At 39.1% G+C, this 24,002-nt stretch overlaps 2 protein-coding genes across 4 annotated transcripts in view; one reads left to right on the plus strand and one right to left on the minus strand.

The window, feature by feature from the left end:
• UBL3 (ubiquitin like 3) overlaps positions 1-23,583 on the plus strand; it is a 37,711-nt gene extending 14,128 nt beyond the window's left edge. For all 3 annotated transcript variants that reach the window (XM_083609345.1, XM_083609344.1, XM_083609346.1), the window contains 4 exons: positions 14,136-14,244; positions 18,211-18,297; positions 20,632-20,709; positions 21,003-23,583. In XM_083609345.1, the coding sequence (XP_083465471.1) occupies positions 14,136-14,244; positions 18,211-18,297; positions 20,632-20,709; positions 21,003-21,055 (327 nt within the window). In that variant the 3' untranslated portion in view covers positions 21,056-23,583. The remainder of the gene's footprint in view (positions 1-14,135; positions 14,245-18,210; positions 18,298-20,631; positions 20,710-21,002) is intronic.
• The window catches only part of USPL1 (ubiquitin specific peptidase like 1), a 362,686-nt gene that overhangs the window by 222,091 nt on the left and 116,593 nt on the right, over positions 1-24,002 (minus strand). The window lies entirely within an intron of this gene.

Raw genomic sequence — 24,002 nt, forward strand, 5'->3', positions numbered from 1 at the left:
CCAGCACCATATTTTGAATATACTGAGCTTTGAGAGAAATTTTCTTTAAAAAACCTGAATAGGTAAAGAGATACAAAGAAACCACTGGGTGCTTGATTCTGCTTAATAACTGTATTTGGAAATAGATGAACAATATTATGCAAGAAAATTTGTTGCTGGCTGTGAAATAACTTCATAATTGAATATGTCTAATTCAAATAATGGCTATATCTGGGGTGGAAAAACAGTAATCATTGAAAAGCTAAAATATTTTATTCTCACATATAGGAAGCAATCCCACCCCCAACTCTGAACACTAATATAAAAAGAAGCATTCTCAATATAGCATTTCCTCCTTCACATCCACTTATTTCCCCATAAGCCGCCTTGTTATATTTTTGCCACAATCTTTCATTTCCCATTTGTCTGTGATGCTTAAAGCCCCTCCACCCAATCAACCTTGCAGGAAAATTCACAAGACAATCAAAAAATGCAGCCAAATGGTTTGGAGAGAGTTTATTCAGTGAAGGCAGAACTGCCCAACTCCTATTTTGTCTTCTCTGATAAAGGGAACTATGTGCAACCTTGCCTAAGTAGTTGATTGAGGGGTCAGGACTGCAGTTCAAGATTGAAATTCAATAATGGACATTTGGAGAAACTTCTTAATGGTGAGCAGTTAAATAATGGAACTAATTACATGAGATAGTGGTTGCTCTCCCTTGCAGGAGTTCTTCAAGCAGAGGCTGGGTAGCCATCTGTTGGGAATTCTCTGGCTTTGAATTTCCTGCAGAGGGCAAGGGGTTGCATTAGATGGCCTATAGCACTCCTTTTAATGGTAGCCCTGAAGCAGTTGACAATTATGAAGCAGAAAGTTACTGTTTGGAATGGGGGGGAGGGGCTGCAACTCAGAGACATAATTAAGTCTGCCAGGTTGGCTGCTTTGAGCTAATGATGCTCACCTTTTCTCACTTCTTCAGACAGCAGCTTGCAAGAGTCTTAAGCAGAAGCCTTTCCCAACACCAGCTATTTGAGTCTTTTTATTTAAAAATGGAGGTGTCACTGATTGAATCTGGGACCTGAGGTACCACTTTAGCTAATGGGGCCTCCCGCTGCTGCATCACTGCCACATGATTTCTGTTCTCATCCTGAGGTAAAGTTTTTAACCCAAGGTACTACTACCGGGTTAGCGGAGTCTGTAACTTGAAGTGTTTGTAACCCAAGGCACCATTGTACCATGTCTTCTTCAGCATCCTGTTTCCCAGAGTGGTCAACCAGATGTCTGTGGGAAGCCCCAAGACATGAATGCTGTCTCCCACAGTTGTTCTGTAGTAACTTATATGCAGACATACTCGGCTCTGATTCTGGAGCTGGCATATAGTCATCATATCTTGTAGCAATTGATAGTTCTAAACCATATGAAGGAAGAATGCAACCTCATGTGGTTTGAGCACATAGTTGAGAACCATGGTTCAACAGCCCTTCTCTCTCTTTCTTGAGCTCTTCTATTTCAAGAACATAGTTACTGACTGTGGTAAGGAGGGAGGAATAACAGAACCATAAAATTGTAGAGTTGGAAAGGATCATGAGGATCATCTAGTCCAAACCCCTGCAATGCAGGAATCTTTTGCCCAACATAGGGCTGGAACCCACATCCCTAAGATTAAGAGTCTCATGCTCTACTGACTGAGCTATCCCAGTGAGGACAGAAAAATCACTTGCCACATATCCCCCCTCTAAACACATAGCAGCAAGCTGTTTTTTCAGCAGAGTGGATGTGGGAATAGATCTTGTATGTGAGGAATGGATATAACAAGAGGTGCAGAGAAAGTATTAAAAAAAAAACCCAACACCTGCTAAAACTGTTAAACTTGTATGAACCTTCTGAAGAGACTATAACTTAACCTGTTGGAGTTCTAAGAATTTCTAACATGCTTGACTGCATTTATTTAAAATGTTTTGATAAAGACCCTTTTGCAGCTTTTTTGCTTGTAGCTGTTTGTTCTGTTGGAGTAGCTAGCTGTACACTTTGTGCTTTCTGACCCAGATTTCTTATGCCTGGGGTCTAGGAAACTGACTTCAAATGAATAAGCTAAGAAAACCAAACTGTGTTCCAACACTTAAAACATTCTGTTATGCTCTGTCTGAATATTAATAACTACAATTTCACTGACACAGTTATACTGAAAAGCCTTTAATTTTTTTAGTAATCTTAAGATCAACACAATGGGGTCATGTGTGTATCATCCTCAGCAATTCATCATTCCTATTCTATGTTTAATGTACTATTTTGGGCCAAATTATGTCCTCCAAGCGTTTCTTGAGCCAAGGAATTTCCTTCTGAACCAGGCTGTTGTCCTGGTCTAACTTCCCTACACCACAGTGTAGCATAAATTCTTGTTCATGGTGTGCTCCAAAAGGTGCAATTTGGGCATTGTATTTTGTTGGGCATTACTGAGCAATGGAGGATGGTAAATGTTCTCGGACTATAGTCAGCATTATCTTATTGCGGATCATTGTCCCTGAAATTATCCTAATCAATGTCTTCTAGGGGTTTTGCCATAGTCCTTCAAGCTTTGGCTACTTGAATCTCATTTCAATTTTTTCATGTCTCATGTAGTTAGATAGTATTTGATACTGCCCCTTTGAAGTTAGCTTGGTACTTCCCAGGAAATCTCTCTACTCAACTGTAACACTTCCTCTGGTTAGCAAATGCAGGCAACTCCCTATTTATGCAGGTGAAACACCATTGGAAAAGCCTGCAAACACCCTCTAAACCTCTGGAAGCTCTTGAAAAACCCTTTCATAAACCAAAAGCACTTACCAGATGCCACACTCCACCACAGTTGCTCCCTTCAAACCTACTTGCTCAAACTCCAGTTCTCTACAGGTTTCAACAGTCGGTGCAAGGGCTTCTGGGATTGCAGCTGTAAAGGCTCGTGTGTCCACACCTTTTTTTTACCCTTTCTGGGCTCTTTTAGGGCCATTTTAGCCATTTTAAAAGTCACTCCCGGGTTCTGTGCAATGCACACAGTTGCAGTCATACATCATTGGACTCACATAAATTAGTCTTTGCCTGTAATGCTAACCCATGGTTTGTTTAACAAAACTATCTGTTAATCATAAGTTCTCCCATAGATGATCTAGCAAACTGTGACTTGTTTTTCCAAACTTTTCTTTTGTTTTCCAGCTGCTGTTTGTAGTTAGGTGAGTGTCTGGGGTGGAGTGGTCAAATAAGCCATAGTTAATGAAGAGTACTGCGTTCACATGAAACAGCAGGCCATAGTTAAAACAAACCAAGGTTTGTAAGCAAACAACAAACCATGACTTCAGATCATGGTTTGTTGGCTGTAAACAAGCTATACAAACTGCTGGACAGGCTTCAGCCATAATGATAAATTATTGTGTAGCACTATGTGTGACCCAGACTAATAGTGGTTCAAATTGATTATCCAAACTCGAGTACTAGAGGCATATGTTTGATCTCCATACTTTAAAGTGTTGTGCCTTACCATTTTTTTAGCTGGGTGTTCACTCTTAATTTGTGCCTATATTATGTACACTACTTAATTTTTTCTGATTAAGTTGTTTATAGTTTTATCATCATTTTTTAAAATGTGCAAGCTACATTTCCTCAATTATATAGGATCAGTTAGTAATACATTTGACAAGTTTGTGCAGGAAGAGATTCAGAAACTTAAATAAATTGAAACGGAGAAGAAGATAGCTTGTGAATTCAGGGTCTTGTGACTTAATAAATGACTCTTAACAATGATGTGGCTGATATTTACCAGAAGTAGCTTTTTTCTCTCTGGAAAACAAGCCATACTGCTGTTACAATACCCCATTAAGTTTCCCGCGTTGCACACAGTTGCATAGTGCTACTGTTGCTGTACAAATCTCCATTTTATAAAAAGATTGGAGGCCTATGTTAGTGTGAAGCTTGTTCTGTTACACAACTTGAAAAATTAAAACAGGAGGCTATAGCATTATATACCAAATGCTTCTTTAACATGTTCGGCTATTTTCCCTTGCCTGCTTTGCCTGCTTTTTAAGTCTTCTGGACTGGAAAATGGGTATTAAAATTGCTAAAAGTATGTAGAAAACTTTCTAGTCAGTGGTAGAGATGTGTTTCCAATGTCATGGGAAGGGTTGAGGTGGTACAGAAGAGCCTGCTATTCTGGGATTAGATCAGTATGTTAGCTAGGCCACAGATTTGCAATCTGATGCTCTGTGCTTCTCCTGTCCTGTTTAGGTATTCAGGGACCGATGAACCACATGCTATGACTCTGTAAGCACTGTATACAGCGGGGCTAGAGCCCCTTTATCTGTCTCAAGCCTGGAACTGGTGAGGTTGGTGGCATTAAAGGCTGGACCAAACTACTTTTCCCTGCCCTCACACTTGCTACACAGCTACGGTGGCTGTTGTTGCTGAATGTCAAACAAGAAGAGCGGCATGTAGAGAAGACCATATTTGCATACTCTCTTTTGCCTTCTTTCTTGCCCATATGCACAACTTTTTTTCTCATGTAAACAAGGCTTAATTAAACCCTAGTCTAGACCACAGCAGTTTCAAAGTCAAGTAATGTAACGTGCAAAAGTTTCTGTTAGTGCATGTAACAAGTTGCAGCATAGGTTTTTGTTGTAACAAAATTGCTCCTAAGAGTGAGTACTGACAAAATAGTAGCCATCTAGACACTACTGAGAAGCAATAGGAAGGGTTTGTGAATACAGTGGTACCTCTGGTTGCGTATCCTTCAGGATGCGAATGCAGCAAACCCATAAGTATTTTTCCAGGTTTCGCCACATGCGCAGAAGCGCTCTATCACCATGCGCGCATGCGCAGAAGCGATCCCTCCGGTTGTGGAAACCTCGGGATCCAGCTGGAGCTCCGGAACAGATGCTGTCTGCAACCGGAGGCACCACTGTACCTGGAGGAACCCCCTGGAGTTTTCCAAAATGCAGAAAAAATGTTTTTTTGTGGGGAGGCAGATGGAATCATAGAATCATAAAAGGGTCCCCCAAAGGCCATCTAGTCCAATCCCCTGCAATGCAGGAATCTCAACTAAAGCATCCATTACAGATGACCAACAAAAACCTCTGCTTAAAAATCTCCAGAGAAGGAGAGTCCACTGTCCAACAGCTCTTACTGTCACAAAGTTCTTCCTCATGTAATAGGGACAGCATCCCCCAAACATCCCAGTAAACACTGAGCATACTTAGCGGCTATAGAACATTGAGTGATTGGGGGTCGGATATGAGGACTGGAGTATTCTGAAAGAGGGCACAGTTGGCTGGCCAGAACCCTGAACAGACACAGCCCACATTGCAACATTTTGTTGCTAATTCCATTTGTGTTTCTTGAATACATTCCATATGATTGCTCACAATCTGAATTACATGTGCACCCCTGACCAGTTCCAGTTTTTACATATCACATGCTTAGGCAAGTCTGGGTTTGGTTCATTTTATATTCCATTTGAAAATTGTTGGTATCTTCTTCATTGAATCTGCCTGACAATATAGGCTTTTTGATAATATCCAGAGATACAGGAGTGTTTGTTTTGTGATTCATTACTAGTAAGGGGCACATTAATTAGTCTTCACAATCTCACAGTACTTATTTTAATTGAGTCTCTCTCTCTACCTGTCTGACCAATACACAAAAAATCTACACAATGGTCATCCTAGTGGAAGGTCCTGTACTTTGGAAATGTGTCAATGATCACTTCAGTATTACCTCACCTGATGTATGAATTCTAAGTGGAGGTTAGCCAGGCTTACCTGCAATCTCAGGTAGCATTGTGATAATGCATATGTATATGCATGCATGTATATGTATGTATATTGCATTACTCTGAGGCTTCTGTGGTCTAGACTGCAGTAGATAATCATAATTGTTCTTTCCTCTGCAGTGTAAATAGCCCCTGAGTGATTTCTGTGACGCATTTAGGGAGGAAGGTGAAGGCTCTTGGCTTAGTGCATGCATCAAAAACTAATTAAGTTGTGAACTGTTACTGCTGAGGCAGATATTACAAACATCCTTAGGTTTAGACAGAGGAAAACCTCTGTTCATTGTTACAATATAGTTTGTTACCATTACAAAATCTGAAATTATCAGAAGTCTTATGGGAAACTCCTTGTAATGTTTCTGCTTCAAATGAGCTAGCATTTGGGGAAGATAAATGGCATAGCATCGTTGAAGGCCCTTGTGATCTGCTCCCCTGTCCACTTCAGGCCAAGCACTATGTCATGATATCACATTTCTTCTTGAATGCCCTGGAGTCCTGAAAAATTGTTGTGCATCTTATTTTGTTCAGGGTTGTGAACAGCAGGTAAAGCTAGACTGTCTTGGTCCAGAATTTGTATGAAACAGCTTGAGGGCGACTAATTTGAATGTGTTAAGAGATCCTAGAAAGTCTATATACACCTCAGTTGGGGATCAGTTGTTGGGAGGCTAGTCCTTTAAAGATCTATGCCTAGAGTTTTGAGTCTTGTAATCTGCTGTCCAGTAGCTGAGACTTGTACAGTCATGGGATGAATAACCCTATCTTGAATATTAAAAGTATTTTGGCTCAATTTCTTTCATTTTCTTCTAGTAAATGTCTTGTAATTTTTTTTTTAAGTCTGAACTTTAAAAGTACATTGTTATTCCATAATGCTTTACTGCTGTTCTAATAAAATCAAATTAATGGAACATTTGAAGCTGTGTTATATGGAGTCAGCTCATTGGCCCACTTAACCTGGTGTTTCCTATTTTAGGAATGGCTTTCAATGCTCCAAGCAGAGATCTATAGTGTGCCCACAACTTAATTGTGCAGGTACTCCCCCCGCCCTGTCCTGTCTCCAAAAAATGCTTCTGTAGTTAAAATATAAACATATCAGTGTGCAATGTCTGTTTGATCCTATACATAGATTTTTCCCCAACAATGCAGATTGAGGCAGTTTTGCTCAGGACAGGATTTACCAAATAGACTAATAAGACTCTGGCCTGGGGCCCATGTTAAATAAAGCCTGTGGTTTTCATAATATGGAGCTGGTTTTGATGATGCCAGCACTGAAGGGGAAAAAGTTTATTTAATGAATCATTCAGGGTCCAATTTTCATGTGTTCTCTGATAGTGTATAGCAGGCACGTCCAACAGGTAGATCGTTATCTACCGGCAGATCACTAGATATCTGTGGTAGATCACTGGTAGATCAGTGGCTCCCCCCAAAGAAGCTGAACAACTTTGGCTCCCCTGAAAAAAGCTCAACATTTTGGCCCTTCACCCCCCAAAATGGGCCTTCCCTCCTCCCTAAAAGAAGCTCAACAAGTTTGACCTGAACCCCCCACAACAGGGCTTTCCTTCCTAAAAAAAAACTCAAAAGCTTTGACCTGAACCCCCTAAAACCCCCTTGAGAACTTTGGATGGAGGGCAGCCTATAAGTTAAATAGTGATACTTTACAGAATCTTTTGTGCATGTGCATGAGAATTATTTGATTCTACAATACTAATAAATAAATGAGACATTAATAATAAATTAGATATCCTAGCTCTCTGTGGCACCACTGAGTGACAGCATCACTTGTCACAGGTTGATACAAATTGGCCATATTCTGTTAAATAGCTGCTGAAGCTTGGAAAACTCAAGACAATAGGTTGGTTGATAGCAAATGCTTGTATAACAAATGTACCCTTCTTTCCTTTAAAAGCACCAGATCTCCTTACAGCTTTGTGTAGTATGTGACAGACAATTTTGAAAATAATAGCCTATTTTCAGTTTCATGTGCATTTAGAGCAGCTATTCCTTGTATACTGAATACATGTTGTATCTGTTGCATTTCTTGCTGCAAAGGGGATGTGGGTGTAAAATTCTAAATGTAACTTGGTTTGGGTGTGCCACAGTTTTCTGAGAAATGGCATATGTGTAATTTCAAATAAGACTGACATTATGAACAGAAGTGTGTGAAAAGTGGTGTGGTTGCACTTGTCTCTCCCCGCCCCCAAAGAAAAGAAACAAGATTTTTGGAACCTGGCAACTTTTAACATCCTGATATATGGATTTTGAGATCAGTTTGAACCTCAAAATTTCAGAATTGAAATTTGGCAGAGATTCAAAAAAAGCTGTCTTGGATGAAGCAGTGAAAATGTACAATATTGTATGTCAGATTTTAAACTATGCTGGCCGATGCTGCATGCAGCTGTCAAATGGTCAATGCATGCTGTTGATAAAATATTTCTTGAATGCGAACTATTTGCTGAATACTTAGAGGATGTTTCTGTCAAAATTCACAAAAGAGAATTTGGGTGGGGAAACTTGGTTTTTGTTGTTGTTTTTCTAACAAGTACTATAGTAGCATATCTCTCCTTCCCTATTAATATTCAGGCAGCACCACTAATGTAATTCCTGAAGAATAAGAAGTGGAAACTTTTGTCAGGAGGACCTTTGTTGTAAGGTTTCATCCTTTTGGTTCTGGAGCCATTGTATATGCATTATATGCAGAGCTGCTGCCAGTCACTGTGAACAATATTGAGGTAGATGTGCTGAATCTGTATAAGGCAGCTAGTTCCTAAATGCTTACCTCAATAATAAGAATAAGAATAAAATAATTTTTATTTATACCCCACCCTCCCTGGCCAGAACCGGGCTCAGGGTGGCTAACACCAATAAAAGTACAATAAAAAGTAATAGGGGGAAAACAAAAAAAAACCCACACACATACAAACACACACAAAAACAGTTAATTAAAATACGGGTTAAAATACAATTTAAAATGCAGCCTCATTTTAGTAGTAGCCCATAAATCAAAACCATAAGGGGGGGGGGAAAACATAAGGGTCAGACTGAGTCCAAACCAAAGGCCAGGCAGAACAGCTCCATCTTGCAGGCCCTGCAGAAAGATGCCAAGTCCCACAGGGCCCTGGTCTCTTGTGACAAAGCTTTCCACCAAGTCGGGGCCAGTACTGAAAAGGCCCTGGCCCTAGTTGAGACCAATATAACCACCTTGCAGCTCTGGACCTCCAAAGTGTTGTTATTTGTGGACCTTAAGATCCTCTGTGGGGCATACCAGGAGAGGCGGTCCTGTAGGTCTTTGTGCTGTTTGGGGCTGGATAATGTGTTGCAATATATGGAGCAATCTCCCTGGATATGGGCTGCCGCAGATTCAGGTTCCAGCTTGACACTGAAGTTCACAACACAGTGTTGTAGCTATTTGGCTAAATTTATGCTTGACCTAAGCTTTTGATTGCATCATTAGAAATGCTGGTTAGTAAAACTCATGTACTGTATATGGCAAATCCAATGTGGGTATAGTACTCACATAAGTCAACTTGGTGTTTACCAACCTTTTGTTCTGAGAGAAAGATGGACGTAATGCTCTATGAACAGCTGTGCAAAGCTACGTCAGAGTTCATTAACGCAGAGCTTTGCTCCAGGGAAATGGGCAGCATTAGTACCCTTGATCCTCTATGCTACATGTGGCTGAATGTTTACTATGAGCTATATTTAACGCAACCAACTAATTAAGAAAAAGAGAGCCTTCTTGGTCTGTGTTTCATTCATGTCTGGGTTGCTTACTTCTGCTAGAGCAAACCACCACTACAGACGTTTAAGTTGGGCATGGAAAATGATTTTTGATACAAAAGATATTTTACTCTCAAGCCTAATCCTACTTTTTGTTCAGTGGCTTAATGGTTTGAAATTCCTCAAATTATAACTAATAAATCAGATAAATTATTTGTTATTTTGATTCCCAATAAAATGAATCCAATATTCCTTGACTTCAAGTAGAAAATTTGTTTTTGCATCTTTCACTATATGCAGTCCGTATAACTTCCACATCATCTTTGTTATCCAGCCAGTATCATTTAGGCTATGCTGATTCAAACAGCATATGAGACTTTGGGTACACCAGACCTTTGAAAAAGCAGATTTCAAATGTGAAGCTTTCTATGAAAAAGCATGATCTCCAGCTTGCCTTCCCACAACCCACCCCATTTAAAATAAAATTAAAGGACTGCATGACTATATATATTGGATTTGAACTACCATAGTTTTCTATATGATTTTTGACAAGGAAATACTTACTTAAATATTCCTAGTCCCATTGCCTTGTCTGTCTCCAGCAACATCTTGGCTATATTCATAATTTTAATGATAGGATTCTTCCTGGACATTTCTTCTCCAACAAAAAGGTTATGTATATCCCTATGTCAGGAGTTATGAAAAACTGGTTTACAAAGTGTCTTGGATTTTAAATGGCTAAAACTGGTTTTCCAGAAGATAAATTGAGTGTAGCATGAAGCTGGACAGCCTGACCTAAAAATGATTGGCTGCTGCTATACCAATGCATTTTCACCAAGGTTAGCTAGTCATGTTTCTAGTCCTTGTTGGCAACATAAGCTCACTTCACATGTAAATACCAGATATTGTAGCCCTTCTTGACCAAGGGGACATCTCAGCTTGAAACCAGAACAGAAATAAGAAAGTTGTGTGGGCTGAGGAAGTGGGAGAAAGAGGTGGAAAAACAGTCATAGTAAATAGGGGAGTTCTTGAATCTGCTGACTTTGGATTGCTTCTTCTAGAAGGTGTTGACAGAGAATTTACTATACGGACTAAATGAGATTCCTCCCCTCCTTATAAATGTTAATTGAACCTGTTGTGTCTTATTGTTGGTCATTTCCCTTCAAGAGTATTCCCCTTAGTTTCATTAAGTATTTGTGGTTTCCCAGCTTGCCACATTAGTACTAAAAGATGAAATACCTTTAAAGCCCAAGAGGTATGTCATGAAGATATTGTTTTGCTCTTGAGAATTTTAAGCAGGAACAAAAGAATAAATAAATAATAGCACAGTTCATTGTGATTCTGAAGAAATACAGAAATGGATTGTGAACCACATTAAAACTTACATTTTCTCATGTCCTTCTGTGGTGAAAACACACAATTTGCAATTCATATTTGTCGGTGTAGGTATGTTCTAAACAGATAATGGTTGTAGTAGGAGGGGGAAATAATTCATGATGACCCATAATTCATGAAGCAGTCTACAGCATTGTTAATCTTGCATGAACTTTACATTCCTTGAGATGTAAGTGTGTGATCACTAGGGTATTGTTCTGCTTACAACCAACATAAAAACAGATCTTTTCTTTCAAGAATGGAAATCTCTGACAACCCTCCTTTGTACATCCTTCCAAATAAAAATACGTCTAGCACAGGCTGTTTCAAATTTCACAGTACAAGCAAATGTCCACCAGGTAATCCATGCCCAACATGGTTTTGCTTTTCTTTTTGAAGTTCACAAGTTATGTGGTGATAAGTGTCTATTTCTCACCATGTTTCCATGGAGAGCACTCCAGACTTTCTTATGTTTAGATACCTCTTTCTACACCAGCTTTGCAAGTACCCCTCTCCCACAAAATTACTAGCCTGCCCTTTTCCCCCATGTCAGCCTACTGTGAATTGGCAGAGGAGGGACAGAGCTGCGGCAGTTACATTCCTGGGCTGGGTGAGGCAAGAGGGGGCTTCCCTCTTCTGGCTGCCTGCCTGGTTTCTCTGCTAGGCACATTCAACGGCTCACTCACCTGCTTGGCAACCCTTGTCTCATATGGGTACTAGGCTATAGCTTACATGCAAGGCTGGTGTACGCCACTAGTTTTCTGACTACATTTCTGGCAAAAAAGCACTGTATTCCAGGTAACAGTGCACAAATGCTTTCCTCCCATAGGTTATCCATGTAGGGGGGGAAATGTGTTTCAGCCCTGAAAGTGCAGTATCTCTTTCTTTTCCTTGTAACTATGACATCTAGGTATTCTGTAGAGCAAAGTTTCTCAAACTTGGGTCACCAGCTGTTTTTGGACTATAATTCCCATCATCCCTGACCACTAGTCCTGCTAGCTAGAAATGATGGGATTTGTAGTCCAACAACAACAGCTGGAGACCCTGCTTTTGAGTATTTTCAGTATAAAAAGTGCAATTCATATCAGTGTCCCTAAATGCTTGTAAGTTGTAAACTCTGTGTGGGTAAGACCTTAGATTGGGTGTGTGTGTTGTTGCTTTCTGTTTCAAATGCGTCAGAACACTGTATTTGGCGCTGGGAGTAGCTCAGTGGTAGAGCACTCACATGCTCTACACAAAAAAGCTCTTAAAGCATCTCCAGGATCAGGCTGCAGGCAGTGATGAGAAAGATGACCGAGATTCTGGGAGCTGCTACAAGTCCATGTAGCCAATGCATTTGGGTAGATGAACCAGTGGTCTGATTTTTGTTTAAGGCAGCTTCATATGGCCATCCAGTCTCTTCTCTTCTTCCCTCTACTCTCTATCTCTGCTACATAATCTGTCACACAAAGGTTCCAAAGAGGTTTAGTATCCCGAAGAGTCCTTATGCACATGTGGTTTTTTAAAATTATATTTAAAACAGTTACTATGGGAATGGTAAATATGTTCGCTGGCATTATACTGAAATAATTGCATGATTTATTTATTTTTAATTTACAAATGTTAATGTAGTAATAATCAATGCAGTAACCAGTCTGAATGGCTCTATTTCAGAATTGTTCGGTATTTCTGTGATAGCATTCCATTAGGCCACAACATACAAACTCATTAACTTTTGTGTGAGTTAGAGCAAGTTACTTGAAGCCATTTGCTGTCAGGATAGTGCAGTCAGCTCTTCCTTGTACCTTCCATGAAAACCAAAAGGGTCAGTATGGCAGTGTTGATCTGCTCATTATGCATGGAAGCTGCAAGCACAAGATTTGTTTGCACTTGTAATCACATATTTCTAAGTTAATTTTAAGGTGGGAATCTGGTCTCTAATGAAATCTGATAGTTCTTGAAAGTTACATGAGCAAAGTCAAATAGTAGATTGATTCTTGGATGTGCAAACCCAGTTTGTAACCTAGTGTCTGAAATTGGACCTGAGTAAACAAGCACAAAGTCACTGAGAAATCAGGAGCATGTTTCAGGAAAATGAGACTACAATATTTATAAGTCAAACTGATACAATGAATTAGTTCAAAATACTATTCATATAAGTAACACTGCTGGATTCCAGACAAGCCACAATAAATCTAAGATAAACAATTATGAAAGTGAGATTCTTCTTAACCACAGTTTGATAATAACTAATAAACCATAGTTATTAACCATAGAATAATTTTTCAAGCTGCCCTAATGTCTTGAGGGGTTTTGTGTGTTTGACTGAGAATGGCAGCATGTTAAATATATACAGTATAAATAAGATGGGGGAGGGCAAATAAAACTGGACCTCTTATTTTAATTTTGAAATATGTCTAGGGCCATGATACTACATTCTCAACATGTTTAAACAGATGTTATTTCTATGCAGAGAAGCAGCTGCTCCTAATAAAGGACTAAATACTTTATTTATATCATATGTTAGGCATATATTTATTGTACAGTATAACCAAAAATAAAACCTCAGTTTTAAAATCCTTTGAAGGAGCTTGTTTACTGCAAGGTATGATGTCTCAGGAAGATCAATATCAAATATCTTGTTTTTTAAAAGCTCTTGCTGTATGAAGCCTTCTAATGGCATGCTGTGCCTATGTTGCTAACTCTGCAAAAATGTTAGTAATTGTGTTTTTTAAAATTGTACTGGTGCAAATCTCAAAATGCTCTCTAAAAATAACACTTTCTTGTCTGCAAGAAAGAAGACACTAACACGGCAAGATGGTTAGAGTACACAAAATAATAAATTATTTTTTAAAATATTGATTGGCTATTGCCTCAAATCGGGTTCATTTTCCCTTTACATTATATTTATTAATATTCTTGGAGCCAAAACCAGAAGGGGGTGCTTGCTAAACCCTATTTGCTAGTTTGGTGGTAAAGCAGGGGTGGGGTGAGGCTTTTTCTTATCTCTAAAAAGAGCATGTGCAGGTTGGGAATGGAAGTTCCCTCCCATCCCCCATAAAACAATAGTCTTTTTTTAGTCACTTGTCTATATGTAATCCAAGAAGTTTTTACTTGATGTCTTTGCTGTTTTTTCGTACCGCAGCCCAAAAGTGACTGGGTTTATGTTTTCTATGTGACATTTGTTTTTCTTTTATTTGGCTACTGGCCTAAAATAATGACAGTTTTATCCACATTAATCATAAAAATTCAGTTCTGTAATTCTGACATTCCTTCCTAATTATTTGCTTTCTCTTGCAGATAAATTTGCGCCTCATTTTGGTAAGCGGAAAAACGAAAGAATTCTTGTTTTCACCCAATGACTCAGCAGCAGACATTGCAAAGCATGTATATGATAACTGGCCAATGGGTAAGTATTACAGATGAGTTTCCCCCACACCTTGTATTCAGATGGAGTCAGCCCTGTGCAGAGCTTGTCTGAGGCCCGGGGCGGGAGTCTTGTTAGAATAAAGTTATAAACTCAAACAGTGTAAGTCCCGCAGGCCCCTGACAGAGCCCCCTGCCTGCTTAGCCCTGTGAGGCCTGGGACAAGTGAACCCGGCTTCCCCCCTCTACATGGGCCTGGGTGGGACTCAACATGGGATGGTGGTGGTAAAGAATATCTTTATTTTCTAATGCAGAATATCACTGAATATTACTGGGCTGGTAATAGCTCAAAGGGTGAAACCAAAAGTGCCACACTCTTGTATTTGATGTGCTTACAGACTTCTATGCTAACTTTTATATGTATATTTGTACATTACTTAGACCAGTGGTTTCTAACACACACACCCTGGATCACTTGAATATTGCTGAGGGTCTGGGTGGGCCATTTAATTTTTTCCCTGCCTGTTGTAGCAATTTTAATGAGCTATGCTAGATTCTATATGATTTTAATTGCTTCTTATATTTTTTTATATTGTACTTTACAATATTACAATTTGAATTCTGTGGAAGAGTTCACAGGCATTCCACGGACCAGTATGAGACACCCCCTCCCAGCTTAGACATTTTCTAATGTGAAGCAGTCTAGATTACTCCCCCACAACCCCTCCCAATATCCTTTTTAAAAGCTTCAATTTTCTAATGGAGCTAAATGTTTGGCAATTGTGCATTTTGAAATCTCAGCTTGGAGTGAAAATGTTACTTGGAAACTGCAAATTTGATCCTTTAAGCAGAGTGCAGCTCCTTTCAGAACAGGCTGAACTGCTGCCACCTTTGTCAGATGAATAGCCTACCAAAACCTCCTTTGTCTTATCTGGACTGAGCTTCAGTTTATTAGATGTCATTCTTTCCATGGCTGACCTTGAGCCCCTTCTTGTTCAGCCAGTCTGCCTCACATGACTTTGATAAAAGGGAGATAGAACTGGTGTCACTGGGTTTATTTATTTTTATTTTTTCATTATTTAATTTAAAATATTTATTTATGCTTGGGCAAGATTTTTGAAAAGAAGCATCAGGTCAGGGTACAAATGTCTAGCGTACAGATAGAAATGCAGAATTTATCAAGGTGTTCTTGTCTGGAGCAGCAAGGCAAGAAACTTGATGAGAGGTTATCACCAACAAGAAAACAAAAGATCTAGGGAGCCGGTCAGAAAGGGTTGCCCCAATTTGAATGGAGATACAGAAAATGATAAAAAGATAGGAGGAACTGGAGGATAAAGAAGCAACTAAGAAATGAGAGAGAGAAAGAGAAGGTGGGAAGACCTGGGGTGGAGGAACAAGAATGACAAAGCAAGTGCAAGAAGGAAAGGGGCAGGAGGAACAACTGAACCCCATCCTCAGTTTTTTGAGTACAAGTGAAATACTACAAGGCTGGAGGCAGGCAAATGTCTGTGTCTCCAAAAAGAATGCCTAGGCAACTGGTTATTGGTCAGCTTGACATCAGTACCTGGAAAGGTTCTAGAACAGATTATTAAGCTGTCAGTCAGTGTGCATTTAGGGGTGGGTGGAAGCTGTGATTGCAAAAAGCCCTTACGAAAAGTCCTGCCAGGCTAACCTTATCTCCATCTTTGATAGAGAGTTAAGTTGCTTGGTTGATCATGGGCATGCTGTGGATGTAGTATATTTGGATTTCAGCAAGCCTTTTGAGAAAGTCCCCCATGATATTCTTGTTGGTGAGCTAGACAGTGCTGCTGTTTGAAAGAAATGTGGCTGCTGGTTGGGTCATACCCACCCAGAGAGTGCTCCTCAACACTTTCTGGTCAATCCTGGAGCAAAGTGACAAGTGGGGTGCTGCACGATTTTTTACTAGGCCTGCTGGTTTCTAACACTTTTGTAAATAAAAGTGCAGAGGAGATGTTAACCAAATGTGTAGACTGACACCAAACTGGGTGGGTAGCTAACACCACAGACAGAAACAAGGTGAATGTGATGTATCTACAAATGTTTAGGTATGTGGTTTCAACATAATTGACGTGGTTCCTATATTTGTAAATTCAGTGTTATTTTGGGAGTTTATATGTGGATTATACAGCTGAATATTTGTGTAATAAATCTCACAGTCTAATAAAACAAGTAGGACTGGGTTATGTTACTGAGCTTTTGATTAATTGTTCTCAGTAAGTTTTGAGTAGCAACTAGGTTTTATATTTTCAAAAACTCAGAACTCAACCATGGTACATTTCTTTATGCCAGAGAGGTCCTGAGTGCAGCCTGAAATCTGCATGGTACCTACTAGAGGAGACTTTGCCAACCTGGTGCCCTCCAGATGATTGGAACTTACAACTCTCATCAGCTCTCACCAGCATGACCAATAGTTGGGGGTGATGAGAGTTGTAGTAGTCCAAATCTTCTGGAGGGCACCACTCTTGAAAGATTCCATCAACAGTGTCTCCAAAATTTTTTACGCGTCACTTGGGAAGACAGGCGAACTAATGCCAGTGTACTGCAAGAAGCAAAGATCACCAGTGTCAAAGCAATGATTCTTCAACATAAACTTCATTTGGATTGGTCATGTTGTTTGGATGCCTGATTATTGTCATCCAAAGCAACTACTCTATTACAAACTTTAAAAAAATGGAAAACATAATGCTGGTGGTAAACAAATGAGGTTTAAAGACTCTCAAGGCAAATCTTTAAAAAGTAGTATATGACTATTGGGAAACACTGGCCTGTGAGTGCTCCAACTGGAGAACAGTCTTTACCAAAGATGTCATGGACTTTGAAGACGCTCGAACTCAGAACGAAAGGGAGAAATGTGCTAAGAGGAAGGCACGTTTGGCAAACCCTCACCATGACCAGGGACGCGGGTGGCGCTGTGGGTTAAACCACAGAGCCTAGGACTTGCTGATCAGAAGGTCGGCGGTTTGAATCCCTGTGACAGGGTCCCAGCTCCTGCCAACCTAGCAGTTCAAAAGCATGTCAAAGTGCAAGTAGATAAATAGGTACCGCTCCGGCGGGAAGGTAAACAGTGTTTCTGTACGCTGCTCTTGTTTTGCCAGAAGCAGCTTAGTCATGCTGGCCACATGACCCGGAAGCTGAATGCCAGCTCCCTTGGCCAATAAAGCGAGATGAGCGCCGCAACCCCAGAGTCGGCCACGACTGGACCTAATGGTCAGGGGTCCCTTTACCTTTACACCATGACCAACTTCCACCTGGAAACCTATGTCCCCACTGTGGAAGGACATGTGGATCCATAATTGGCCTTCACAGTCACGGACATACTGTTAAGACCGTGTTCATGGAAGACAATATTACTTGGCTATGAGTGATTGCCAAAGAAGAAGAAAGAAGAACGTGGGAAGCAGCACTTGTGGTTTGTTTCTTCCCTGACGTCCCGAAGGAAAGAGCAAAGCACTTAACTTAAAACAATTGCTTGCTTTTACCTATGGTTTAAAGTGACGTATGACCTGGTGACTAAATACAGGCTCCATGGCTCCATCAACCAGCTTTTCCCCTCTCTCACCCAAGTTTTGTTTAACCTCCAACAAGATGAAGCATACTGGAGAACTTGAGAGCTTACTCACTGTTTTGTGACAGTTTGGTTGACCTAATAAAGGTATTGCCTTGCTGTGGTTCTGGATTTTTTTTTTTTTTTGTAATAGTGGTTTGTTACTATTACAGTAATTAAATCTGTAAATGGAATTGTTGTTGTTAGCTGATATTGGCTGAAGTGCCTGCCTTATCTATTCCTTTTCCAACTGGTCCCACTGCCCCTTTTTAGAATTGAAGGGAAATCTTGCCTGCTTTATAGCAAGCAATAAAAGCTCTCATACCTGTAATTATGTTTATGCAGTGTGTTGTATAGTCTAATAAGGCAGGGTATAAATGGAGACTTAAAAGATAAACAAGACAGTGAATGCACTTGACAAATATTTTTGCTACTTTTTTTCAGACTGGGAAGAAGAGCAAGTAAGCAGTCCAAATATTCTGCGACTTATTTATCAAGGACGGTTTCTTCATGGCAACGTGACATTAGGAGGTAATGAAATAAATTCAGTTGGAGACGGTGGTTCTGTGGGTGATCTTTGTCTGATTTATAAAATGCAAGAAATGGACTTCCTGGCGTAGTTAGTGAAGCAAGGAAGCCTATGACAGGAACATATATACCTGAGGGAACACATGGCGCAGCCTTTCTCCGCCTTAAGACAACGCAAGGTGGAAGCAAAGAGGTCCAGTCTTAGGAACTTGTGACATCGGCTTCTAAAAAGACCATCAGATGGCCCAAGAGGAGGACCCTTAACACTCTACATTTCATACCATATATTAGGGCCATTGTTTTAAAATGGCATTGGGTTTCTTGGCAGAAAGGCAATATATAAATACAATACAAAAATAAAAGTTTGTCCTTAGTAAACAGACGGCATGATCCCCAGTTAGAGCACTTTGGGTGTTGTTGGTTTTTACTTGGGGAATTCAGCAAAGGCTCTTATTAAAATCAGTGGTACTTAATAAGTTCTCAGCTTTGAGCACGATCCCACCAATGTTTTTAATTAAAGTTGCAATTATGTGTTCCATTACACATGCAATTGACTACTAGGCTGTAACTCTTAAAAATTCAAAGGTTCAATATATTTAAAGGGGTTATCATTCAGTGGTCTGTGGTGTATCACATTTTTAATTTATCTTCAGGTATTCCTGCAGTAAATATCATCTTGGAAATGATGGTACTAATTACCAGTAGTTAATAGCAGTCCTCTCTTAATTGGAAAAGTGATTTGATTTCAGTCTTCATATGCCTCCCGTACTGATACAGTCCTTAGAATCTGTATTCTAAATATTATGCGAATTGCATAACAGTGACCTAAATCTTAGCACTGTGGCTGGGCAGATTGAGAACTGGAATAAGGGGAAGCTTTCTTGCTGTGTCTAGCATAGCCATGAGGTTCCAAATGATTAGTTATAAAAGACTGGAATCACTTGGAGTAGAAAAGCAGTTCAATTGTGCCCCCTTGTGGCATGCACTTCTACCTGGTTTTTACTGTATAGTGAACTGCACTCAAGAGTTATTGCCAACTTTTTGAATACTGAGTTTCACTGCAGTATTCGTATTCATGATAAAATTTCAGATGGAATATAAATTGAATTTGAGTGTGAGTGTGCATACTTGGAAGTTTGCATGCATGTACACTAGAAACAATTGTTCTGGCTTGCTGAGATTAGCTTTCCTAACAGGTCAAATCTCCCACTAACCAGTTTGACTGTGTGCCAATTTGCATTATTGGTTAATTTCAAATGTGTGACTGCAAATATCCCAAAATAGTAAGCACAAAGTCGTTGGCCAGGATTATTCAGCACTGAAGAAAAAAGGCTTGTCAGAGGGTTTCTCTTATCCTTAAAAGGGGTCTGGCAAATCATAAAGATTTATTTACACCGCTCACATTCCTTCAGATGAACTTCCTCACTGTCTGTCTTTGCATCTAGCTCAGACAGTAGAACATGAGACCCTTAGTCTCAGGGTCGTGGGTTCAAGCCCAAATGTTGAACAAAAAGATCCCTGCATTATAAGGGGTTGGAATAGATGACCCTCTGGGTTCCTTTCCAACTTTGTGATTTTATGATTCTATATCAAGTAAGCATGAAGAATTTCTACTGGAGCAGGGAACTTCAGAGGAAGCATGCTGAAGTTGTACTGGAATCTGTGATGGTATATACAAATCTGCTAGATTTTACTTGAGCATTTCATGCTTGCTCTGAATTTTAGCCAGTATTTTTATATACATTTCTAAAAAAACATGCATTTTAGTACATATAAATACGTTGATGGTGTTATGGTATGGGAAATGCTGATAAGTCAAGGAGAATTTAAAACCAGCTGTGTTATCCCAGTTCCATCCCATTGTACTTCCAAGGAGCTTGAGGTTGCATGTAAGGTTCTCTCCTCTGTGACCAGTCCTCACAACAAAGGTAGGCTAGGCTGAGTGGAGTCACCCAGTTAGCTTTGTGACTGAGTGGAGTTTTAAACCCAAGTTTCCCTGTTCCTAGGCTGACAAATAATTGGTTTAAGAAACATGGCTTTCTTTATTATCAGAAACAAGCCAAACAAATGCTTAAATTTAGGTTTGTATTGACTGTTTCAAATATTGGGGCATCAAAGGACTGGGAACAATATTTTATTCTCCCTTTCTGCAACTTATATTTGTAAGCTGCTGTTCTGAGAGCTGCAGCTGAAGAGTGACTAATTAAAGTGACAAGAAATAAATCAAATGGTGAAAGCTTGCACTTTTGGAAAATAAGCAGTTTGGATATTGTATATTGCTGTATCTATAGGGATGAAGAAGTGTATTAACAAGTAATTCTCTCTCCCCACACACAGCATTAAAACTTCCTTTTGGCAAGACGACAGTGATGCATTTGGTGGCTAGAGAGACGTTGCCAGAGCCAAACTCTCAAGGTAAGCTGATGCTTCTAACTTGGACTCAGTGGACACATATTCAAAGTATCTGCACTTTGGTTGCAGTCTCTTCGTGACTTATTAAAATGTTGTGCTGAGGAGAAATCTAAAGGTTTTTGTGTGGTTCTTAGAACACGTGAATTTATATTTACACTTGAAAGTGTAACTTCCCTTTTAAGGGCATGTGACCAAAGCTCGTAATTCTCATTCAGAATTATTCTGCTCCTTTGTGTTGCACACAGAGAGTAATATTTAGCGCTAATTATCTTGAAAACATTTTCTCTGTTCTGCAGGTCAGAGGAATCGTGAAAAAACTGGAGAGAGCAATTGCTGTGTGATCCTGTAAAATCTCTGCTGTATCTACTACTTGTGATGTATAATAGTTTTCGTCTTTCATGCCGCTGGACTAGAGGAGACCAACATTGCTTCAAACACCCTTAGGACAAGCCTGTCTGAATCCATTGAACTGAAATATTACATGAACGCTGTCACTTTTTTTTTTCTAGAACAATGAACACTTTTTTATTTCTACGTTTTAGGTTGTTGAACAAGCTTATTAATACATCACTTCTCCACTTCTCCAATGCATTCTCTCTCCAAGAAAAGGTTAACTATTCTCAACAGGAATCATATTGCTGCCATAAGATCATCCTTAACCTGAACTTTAACCAATCAAGATTTCTAGATGCAATTTGCACTAAAAATGGTTGACGATATATAGACCTCATCATCAAAAGCTCTTAAGTATTTCAAACACAGAGAAATGAATCAGCACTGGAAAATATTATCAGCAGTCTTATTCTTTAAATTCAGTAACGGCCAACTGAAAGGGGGGGAAATAACTACTAAGTAAGTAAATTCTACCTAAGTCAACCTTGGTGGCCAAACTGGCACAAAATACTAACTAAAATTGTCTGACTATAGACATATATATATTTTCACTGCAACAAACTATGTGCCTGTAATCTTAAAGCACTCTGTAGAGGGCTGTTGAAACTGATTTTTTTCATTGATATGCACTCTTCTCGTACATTAGTTGAGTGCTTGTTCAGACAGCACAAATAAGTGCAGAGAGTGCATTTCCTAGCCTTAATATGGGAGGGGCAATTTCCTGTAGTTCATAGGCTTTTATTAATGTGCATAAATATTAGAAGACCTCATTTACTAATCAATTTTATGTCTTTGAATATCAGCAATTGATGTTTTTCAATCATTCTTATTCATCCGTACCTTAGTGTCCAGTGTCATGCTTACTCATTAGTGACTTCAAACAAATAATTAAAAGGAAAAATGAAAAAAAAGAAAAGAAAAACCTCTGCCATATGATGAGATTTTGTTTGTTTATTTTATGTGCATTTGGTGTTAGTGCTTGCAATTGTATTGGAAATCAAAAACTGGTTTTTAAAGCATACATATTTAGAAAGGATGCCATTCGTTTTTCTTCATATAATTTAAAAATTGATATGCTAAAAAAAATTGCACAGCACTAAAGCATGAGTTAGTTTCATCTAAACCTGTAAAAAAATATAAAAGATTTTATATTTTTCCGCTAGGGAGAAATTCTTCCTAGTTGAAATTACAAATGTGTAGAATATATTTAATAAAAATCTTATAAAAACATAACTATAGAACTTAAATATAGATTGGAGTGTAGAATAATACAACAATAATCCATATAAATAGCTCTAGGCTTTTAAGAAAAAATTGCAGGTTGACATTTGTGTTCTGTACTTGAGTCCATGGCCCTTACAAACGTTCTGTGTTTTCTGAATGATCAACTTCATTTAAATGTAATCAGGTTATTTTATTCAATGTTATTGCTTTGACAAAATGCTTTATATGCAGTAGGCCTACAAAGATATTGTTCATAATGATCAAAATTAAATTTGTATAGAGCAGAGTTTTAAAACAAATTGTAAATAGCACTAAACATTTTCTTTCTGCAACCTGTACTGATAGATTCTTCTCTAAACTAAATAAAAGAAGAATATTGTAGTGCACTTGGTTGTGATTTGAAAGCTATGACCTGATCTGTATTGGGCATCAGTGTTTTAAAGTCATGAAGAACATGTACAATGGAAATATCCCTTCCTGATTTTCTTTTTAAATTAATACTTGGGTTGAAATCCGAGGAAGATTGTAAACTTTCTTTGGAACAGGGATGGAGGCATTTTGGATATGCTTGGCCTCAGCTGTGCAGGACTTTATAAATCCACAAACTCACGTTTACCCACCCCTGGAGTCAATGAATTGATTGGGTAACCAATGCTAATATTTAAAACACCGTTAGAACTTAACTTATGAAACTGCATGAGCATGAGAAATCTTAGTATTTCAGCATTCAAAAACTTAATGGTTAATTAAAAAAATGTGTGCATTCAGCTATTGGCAACCCTGATCGCTAAAAGCTTCTTTAGAGACCCCCTTGCCATTTCTGTTTCAAAACAGCAGCAGTTTACTCCCGAAGCTTTTATTTTGAAGAGACTGTTAGCAATGCAACCTCATCTTATCCAATGCCTTTAGTTTGGTCCCAGCATCATTATCAGCAGCTCAGTTGGGTGCTATCTACACTTGCTCAGTTTCACATTAATTGTACCTGAAAACTCTGGCAGTACAGTTCATTTTTAGAATGACTTCAAATTGAGTTCTGGGGATTTATTTGAAGCTGTCAGGAAAGAAAGCCACATAGGAGTAGTAGAGATTCAAACATGTAAAATAAATGCACATAATCCAACAAGTTGGTGAGAAAATTTTGCAGCAACTATTGGATAGAATATTGGTCTTTACAAGTTTACAAAATGATGTGTTAAAGTGGAATGAGGCCTGTTTTCCCTCTAGGACTACTGACTGATTAAAGAACATTTAGCTGATTCATTATCTGTCTTTAATTGGGTCTTTACACTTGCATGCTGCATTTTTGAGAAACTGAACTCAGAGAGAATTGAATAAACAAGCAATCAACTGTTGGGAGGGGGGAATAAACACCTTACCATTTCCTACTCTACTACCACCAGAGCCAAAATAGTCTCAAAAATATACAGCAGACCTTCCTCTAATGTCTATCAATTAGTTTTGCTTGTCTTGCCTAATCAACCTTTGGGTGATAAACAGCAAGGCAAACTTCAGTTGATAGGACAGAAAGAAGGGCATGTTGTATATTTTTGAGGCTGTGATCTGCCAGTTAAAAGTTTGCAGCCCTTCACTTCCCTCCCATCCCTAATCGAAACCATAAAAACATCGAACCAAGGGATATCTGCATGTCAAGCTACACCTTTTCAATGAAAGCTATAGCA

The sequence above is a fragment of the Podarcis filfolensis genome (assembly GCF_964270895.1).
Source record: "Podarcis filfolensis genome assembly, chromosome: 4".
NCBI classification, from domain to species: Eukaryota; Metazoa; Chordata; class Lepidosauria; order Squamata; family Lacertidae; genus Podarcis; species Podarcis filfolensis.